Here is a 7,103-nt window from a genome sequence, read left to right as displayed (position 1 = left end):
AAGACCCCACAATGGTTTGTGGAAACTGTCATTTCCTTTTTTTTTTGTGTGTGTGTTTTCTTTTCTCTTTTTTTTTGTGTGTTTGATTTTTTTCCTTTTTTTTTCCCCTTTTTTCCCCCCTTTTTTTCCCCCCTTTTTTTTCCCCTTTTTTTCCCCCCCTTTTTCCCCCCTTTTTTCCCCCCCTTTTTCCCCTTCCCCCCCTTTTTTTTCCCCTTTTTTTCCCCCTTTTTTTTTCTCCTTATTTTTGTTTTGTTTTTTTTGTTTTGTTTTTTCTTATAATGCTCATTTATAGAAAACTTCACAAAGGTGACTCCTATGTACAGGGAAAACAACGATTCCAAAGGCTGCTTTCAGTAGTCAATGTAATAGCACCTTGAAAGACCCAAAAAAAAACCCAAACAAACAAAGAGGAGTTTTGACAGAGCTTCAAAAAGTCCTTTGTGGGCAACGTTTAACCCTTTCCAAGCCTCCAAAACAACAACGACGACGACAACAAAAAGGACAAAAAAAAAACCCAAGAAAGGGAAAGGGGAGGGAGGGGGGGAGGGGAAAGGAGCCAGTCACAAAGCTTGGTTAGTAACAAATTCATCCAAAAGTCTGTGTGAAACGTTGTCTGAAGGGAGGGAGGGTTCAGCCTTCTGAAGGGGGGGGTTCAGCCTTCTGAAGGAGGGGGTTCAGCCTTCTGAAGGAGGGGTTCAGCCTTCTGAAGGAGGGGGGATTCAGCCTTCTGAAGGAGGGGGGGATTCAGCCTTCTGAAGGAGGGGGGATTCAGCCTTCTGAAGGAGGGGGCTCAGCCTTCTGAAGGAGGGGTTCAGCCTTCTGAAGGAGGGGGTTCAGCCTTCTGAAGGAGGGGGGATTAAGCCTTCTGAAGGAGGGGTTCAGCCTTCTGAAGGAGGGGGGGATTCAGCCTTCTGAAGGAGGGGATTCAGCCTTCTGAAGGAGGGGGGGATTCAGCCTTCTGAAGGAGGGGATTCAGCCTTCTGAAGGAGGGGGGGATTCAGCCTTCTGAAGGAGGGGGGGATTCAGCCTTCTGAAGGAGGGGTTCAGCCTTCTGAAGGAGGGGGCTCAGCCTTCTGAAGGAGGGGGGATTCAGCCTTCTGAAGGAGGGGGGATTCAGCCTTCTGAAGGAGGGGGTTCAGCCTTCTGAAGGAGGGGATTCAGCCTTCTGAAGGAGGGGGCTCAGCCTTCTGAAGGAGGGGGCTCAGCCTTCTGAAGGGGGGGTTCAGCCTTCTGAAGGAGGGGTTCAGCCTTCTGAAGGAGGGGGGGTTCAGCCTTCTGAAGGAGGGGGTTCAGCCTTCTGAAGGAGGGGGTTCAGCCTTCTGAAGGAGGGGTTCAGCCTTCTGAAGGGGGGGGATTAAGCCTTCTGAAGGAGGGGATTCAGCCTTCTGAAGGAGGGGAGATTCAGCCTTCTGAAGGAGGGGATTCAGCCTTCTGAAGGAGGGGGTTCAGCCTTCTGAAGGAGGGGGCTCAGCCTTCTGAAGGAGGGGAGATTCAGCCTTCTGAAGGGGGGGTTCAGCTTTCTGAAGGGTCAGAGATGTCTGGCAGAGGAGAGGTAGCGTGCAGCCAGACAGGGTTTTCTTGCAGTCCAAACCAAGAGGAGGTGAAAGAAATCCCCAGCAGGCTATTGCACAAGGCTGATCCTTCTGTTCCACAGTTCCCTGGTTCTTTCTCTGCAGGCTTGAAAAGGGTTAATTGAGTAATTCTGGGGGTCGTTGGGTGGGTTTTTTTGTATGAATCCTGGTTAAAACATGTTGCTCTGAGATCCAGGCTGGTACTGTGTCTGCAGCAGGCTCTCCATAAAGGCCAAGTAATCTGGGGTCTGTCCATACTCTTCCGGGTTCCTGGAATTCCCCAGCCGGGGACGCTTGGCTGCTCTCACTTCATCTCCCGAAAAAACCTCTTCCTGAGGGGCCCCAGTGCTGAGGGACTGCAGGAGACAGGAAAGCACAACGGTTAGAGGCACAGCAGGAGGGCAAGGGGCGACCTTGGAGGGTCGCTTCCAACCCGGCGCAGTCTGTGACCGGGGGGCGAGCTGTGGAGCGCCCCTGGGCAAGCAGGCAGCAGAGACAGCCAGGGGGCAAGGTGGTCTGAATGGTGCTGTGGGGAAAGTGAGCTCCAAGGCATGCAAAGCAGTGTGAAGTAAGGAATTCTGGCCTCCTGGAACCAGAACCTGAGTTGCCTTCTTTCTGTTTCAGAGTTCTTTCACTTCAGCTCCTGCCTTGCCACCTCTCTGTTTACTCCTATCCTCCTCTGCCTCTTCAGCTGATTCATCCTAGCAGGAGGCACAGAGGAAATTTTGGGCTTCTCTGATGCCTTTAAAAAAAAACCAGCAAAGAAAAAGCCCACAGAAAGCTTTCGGGGAGCACTGCGCAGACAATGGCTGCTGCTCACCCTGCTCTGTAGGCTCTCAAATGAGATGCGTTTCCTGGGAGGAATTATCTCCTGCGGCTTTGTTCCTTTGTTCTGCTGAGCGGCTGCCTCCCAGCGCTGCGAGCACCACCTCCACAGGGCACAGCCCAACGCTTCTGGCAGCAGAAAGTGGAGGAGAAGAGCCTCAGCTTTCAGCCGCGCTTGAAACTTTCTACTCACTTTCCAGCTTGCACTCCTGCCTCTGCAACTGCCACAAAGCCTGCCGGCTCCGCTGCAGAGAACGGGCTCGCTCCAAACCCTCTATTTCAGGGCTCCAAGATGCTCTTGGTTATTTGACAGGCTTAGATTAACTGGAGTGTTGTTCTCAGCTCAGCAATGAATGCTGAGGTGCTGCTTTGCTACCCAAGTCTTTCAAGGATGACAAGATAAATTGTTATTGACCTCTCAAATGTCACAGAATCAGCACAGGGTGGCTTAGGTTGGGCAGGAACTTTAGAGATGCTCTCCTGAAGCCTCAGAGGTCCTCTCCTATGGTATTAGAGATCCTCTCCTGCAGCCTCAGAGATCCTCTCCTATGGTATTAGAGATCCTCTCCTGCAGCCTCAGAGATCCTCTCCTATGGTATTAGAGATCCTCTCCTGCAGCCTCAGAGATCCTCTCCTATGGTATTAGAGATCCTCTCCTGCAGCCTCAGAGATCCTCTCCTGCAGCCTCAGAGGTCCTCTCCTGCAGCCTCAGAGGTCCTCTCCTGAAGCCTCAGAGGTCCTCTCCTGAAGCCTCAGAGGTCCTCTCCTGAAGCCTCAGAGGTCCTCTCCTATAGTATTAGAGGTCCTCTCCTGCAGCCTCAGAGGTCCTCTCCTGCAGCCTCAGAGGTCCTCTCCTGCAGCCTTAGAGATCCTTTACTGCAGCCTCAGAGGTCCTCTCCTGCAGCCTCAGAGGTCCTCTCCTGCAGCCTCAGAGGTCCTCTCCTATGGTATTAGAGATCCTCTCCTGCAGCCTCAGAGATCCTCTCCTGCAGCCTCAGAGGTCCTCTCCTGCAGCCTCAGAGGTCCTCTCCTATAGCATTAGAGGTCCTCTCCTGCAGCCTTAGAGATCCTTTACTGCAGCCTCAGAGGTCCTCTCCTGCAGCCTCAGAGGTCCTCTCCTGCAGCCTCAGAGGTCCTCTCCTATGGTATTAGAGATCCTCTCCTGCAGCTTCAGAGGTCCTCTCTTTTTGTCTCATCAAAGAGACAGAAGGGTAGAATTTTATCACAGGCTGACTTTGTAGATCCCTCCCCAGCAGTGGCTGACAAGACAGAACACTGCCTGTTCTCCATGTGCAGGGGATCCAGTCTCACCAAAGAGTTGTTCTGGTTGGAAAAGACCTTTAAGATCCTTGAGTCCAACTATTAACCCAACTCTACCAAGTCTGGGGCTAAACTGTGCCCCTCAGCACCACATCTCTGCATCTCTTCAACACCTGCAGGGTTCAACCACCTCCCTGGGCAGCCTGTGCCAGTGGTTGAGAACCCTGTCAGTGAAAAAGTTTCTTCTAATGTCCAACCTAAACCGCCCCTGGTGCAACCTGAGGCACTTCCTCTCGTCCTAAAGGCTCTAAAGGTTGAAGACCCAGGCTTGTAAACATCCAGCAAGTCTGGAATCAAAAAAGCTGTGAAATAAATCCCTTCTATTTTCCAGGCTCAACAACTCCACTGTGTGCAGCCTGAGCTTTTAGATGAAAGGCTTTAAGGGCAAAGAGCTACATTCATAGATTGATAGATTCAGAGGATGGGTTAGGCTGGAAGGGACCTTCAAGATCATCCAGTTCCAACCCCTGTGCCACAGGCAAGGACACTTACCACCAGCCCAGGCTGCTCAAGGCCTCATCCAGCCTGGCCTTGAACACCTCCAGGGAGAGGACATCCACAACCTCCCTGGGCAACCTGTGCCAGTGTCTCCCCACCCACACTCTGAACAATTTCTTCCTCATCTCCAGTCTCAATCTACCCTCTTCAAGCCTTCCAAATCAAGTGTTCCAAACCTCCTGCTTGGTGAGAAATGGGGGTTTGGGTCAGCCCCATGGTGCTAAACACTTCTCCAGAAGCCACTCAGCTGCAGACTCAGGCAGGGTGGCACTCTGTGTAACTACATTACCTGGGGTAAAATGCTACCAACAGGAACTTCTAACCAGAGACAGCACAACTCAGAGCTGAACATGGGGAAGGCAAAGTCATGCAGATGCTTCTCAAGCATTTACATCACAGACTTCTTGTGCCCAGTGTCCTTTGGGGATGACAAGTGGGCTTAAAGCCACAGCAGCTGGAGGCTGCCTTCACCTCAGCTCCAAACCCTGTGCCATGAAGCTGTGAATGAGCCCTGCAAGCCACAGCCAGGGCTCTGCCTCTGGCCCTCTGGTACTCACCAGGCGTGACTTCACCCTCTTGGGCAGCTCCTCCTCCAAGGTGTAGATGTCTCCACGTTTCACCATTAACTGAGAACCATCCTCAAACTCCACCTGCAGAGGGAAACCATCAGAGACCAAATGAGAGCCTGGCCTCTCTGCCTGCACAGCCCATTCCCAGGCTATGCCACACAGGGTCCTTCCAAGGGACCATCAAGGCCCAGCTTTCATGGCTGCTCCCCTACTCTTGGCCCTGTCTCTGGACTGCAGCAGAATGAGGATCCCCAAGCTGTGTTAAGGAGGCTGACCCCCAAAAGTGTTGGTTTCAGCACTGCACAGGCACCCCTGGTCTCATCAGTCCCCATTCAGAGCTCCTGTGGATCTCAAATCATAGCAACATAGCATCCCAGCATGGGGTGGGTTGGAAGAGACCTCTGGAGCTCACCCAGTCCAACCCCCCTGCTCCAGCAGGGCTCCCACAGCAGCCTGCCCAGCAGCACAGTGCCCAGGGTGGGTTGGAAGCTCTGCAGAGCTCCACAACCTCTCTGGGCAGCCTGCTCCAGAGCTCCAGCAGCCTCACACCAAAGAAGTTTCTCCTCTTGTTCAGATGGAACCTCCTGGCTTCCAGTTTGTGCCCATTGCCTCTTGTGCTGTCCCTGGGCACCACTGAGCAGAGTCTGGCCCCAGCCTCTTGCCCCCCAGCCTTTAGCTCTTGCTGAGCATTGCTCAGCTCCCCTCTGGGGCTGCTCTTCTGCAGGCTCTCAGCCCCAGGGCTCTCAGCCTTTGCTCCTCCCAGAGCTGCTCCAGGCCCCTCAGCATCTTTGCAGCCTCTGCTGGACTCTCTCCTGCAGCTCCCTGTCTCTCTTGAACTGAATTGCCTATACCACAGGTGGACCAGCAACCCCTCCAGCTCCCCCCTCCCTGCCAGAGCCCTACAGATTTCTACTGATTTTTGATTCAGCTGCTGTACAAAGCAGCTTTTCACTCACACTCCCAGCAGCCCTGTATTCAGGCCAATATGGTAACAAGAATGCTTTCATCTCAAACAAAGCATTTTCAGACATCATAAAGGGATAACTCCAGCTACTAAAATACATTTGTGCTTTAACAAGCTGAGAGAGTCAGCCAGGTACTAAAAAAAACCCCAAAACCAAGGCAGTGGTAACCCCTCACATCAACCCTTCTCTTGCTAGGCACTGATTACCTCATGAATGATGCAGCAGGTGTTCCAGGAATGTTTATTCATGGCAACATGCCCATAAAAACGTTAAAACCATTAAAAGTTTGGAAGAGCTTCTCCCCTTGCCTTTGCTCAAGGCTCACTGAGCTGCTCTGCCTAAGGCAGGAGGACACAGAGCAGGGGAGGGGTTGGGTCCAGCCTGGGTAGGTTCTGCAGGAAGAAAGGATCCATGCTCTGAAGCCTCCTGAAGAAAGGCTGAGGGACCTGGGGCTCTCCTAGGGGTCACTGAGGGGAGACCTCCTCAGTGCTGATCAACACTGACAGGGTGGCTGGCAGGAGGAGGGGACCAGGCTCCTGTCAGTGGTGCCCAGGGACAGGACAAGGGGCAGTGGGCACAAAGTGGAACATAAGAAGTTCCAGCTAAGCAGGAGGAGGGGACCAGGCTCCTGTCAGTGGTGCCCAGGGACAGGACAAGGGGCAATGGGCACAAAGTGGAACATAAGAAGTTCCAGCTAAGCAGGAAGAGGGAACCAGGGTCTTGTCAGTGGTGCCCAGGGACAGGACAAGGGGCAGTGGGCACAAACTGGAACATAAGAAGTTCCAGCTAAGCAGGAAGAGGGAACCAGGGTCTTGTCAGTGGTGCCCAGGGACAGGACAAGGGGCAGTGGGCACAAAGTGGAACATAAGAAGTTCCAGCTAAGCAGGAGGAGGAACTTCTTTAACTTAAGGCTGCTGGAGCCCTGAGGCAGGCAGCCCAGAGAGGGTGGGAGTCTCCACCTCTGGAATCATTCAAAACCCACCTGGGTGCCATCCTGTGCAGCCTGCTCTGGGTGACCCTGCTCTGCCAGACCCTGCTGTGGCAGGGGGGTTAGACTCAATGCCCTCCAGGGGTCCCTTCCATCCCCCACCCTTCTGTGATGCTGTGAACACCTCCTGCACTGCAGCTCCTCAGCTGGGCAAGCTCCAGGACGCTGCTGAGGTCCCTTAACTGAGCAGCACACAGCAGCTGCAGCAATCATGCAGGTGGGAGAACAGGATCTGAACTCAGCTCTGCTCAGGTGGTTTCAGATGCCACCAGCCCCACTACTCCTTGGTTTTTCAGAGTGCTGCTACCATGAGAGTCAGAAGGGAACAGGAATTATGATGTGTAACAGCCAAGGCACAAGCAGACCT

The 7,103-nt window shown here is 53.2% G+C and overlaps 1 protein-coding gene across 5 annotated transcripts in view; it reads right to left on the bottom strand.

The window, feature by feature from the left end:
• Nucleotides 1-241: 241 nt before the first annotated feature.
• KDM4B (lysine demethylase 4B) overlaps nt 242-7,103 on the bottom strand; it is a 94,857-nt gene continuing 87,995 nt past the window's right edge. For 3 of the 5 annotated variants that reach the window (XM_068165034.1, XM_068165032.1, XM_068165033.1), the window contains 2 exons: nt 4,772-4,864; nt 242-1,927 (listed from right to left, as the gene is read on the bottom strand). In XM_068165034.1, the coding sequence (XP_068021135.1) occupies nt 1,742-1,927; nt 4,772-4,864 (279 nt within the window). In that variant the 3' untranslated portion in view covers nt 242-1,741. The remainder of the gene's footprint in view (nt 1,928-4,771; nt 4,865-7,103) is intronic. The other 2 variants (XR_010990679.1, XR_010990680.1) reach the window with 2 other exon arrangements.

This window comes from Melanerpes formicivorus, unplaced genomic scaffold (assembly GCF_026170545.1).
Source record: "Melanerpes formicivorus ecotype bairdi unplaced genomic scaffold, bMelFor1.0.p_v2 SCAF_83, whole genome shotgun sequence".
Lineage (NCBI taxonomy): Eukaryota > Metazoa > Chordata > Aves > Piciformes > Picidae > Melanerpes > Melanerpes formicivorus.
Note: the sequence above shows the minus strand (reverse complement) of the source record. Positions and strands in the feature narration are given on the sequence as shown.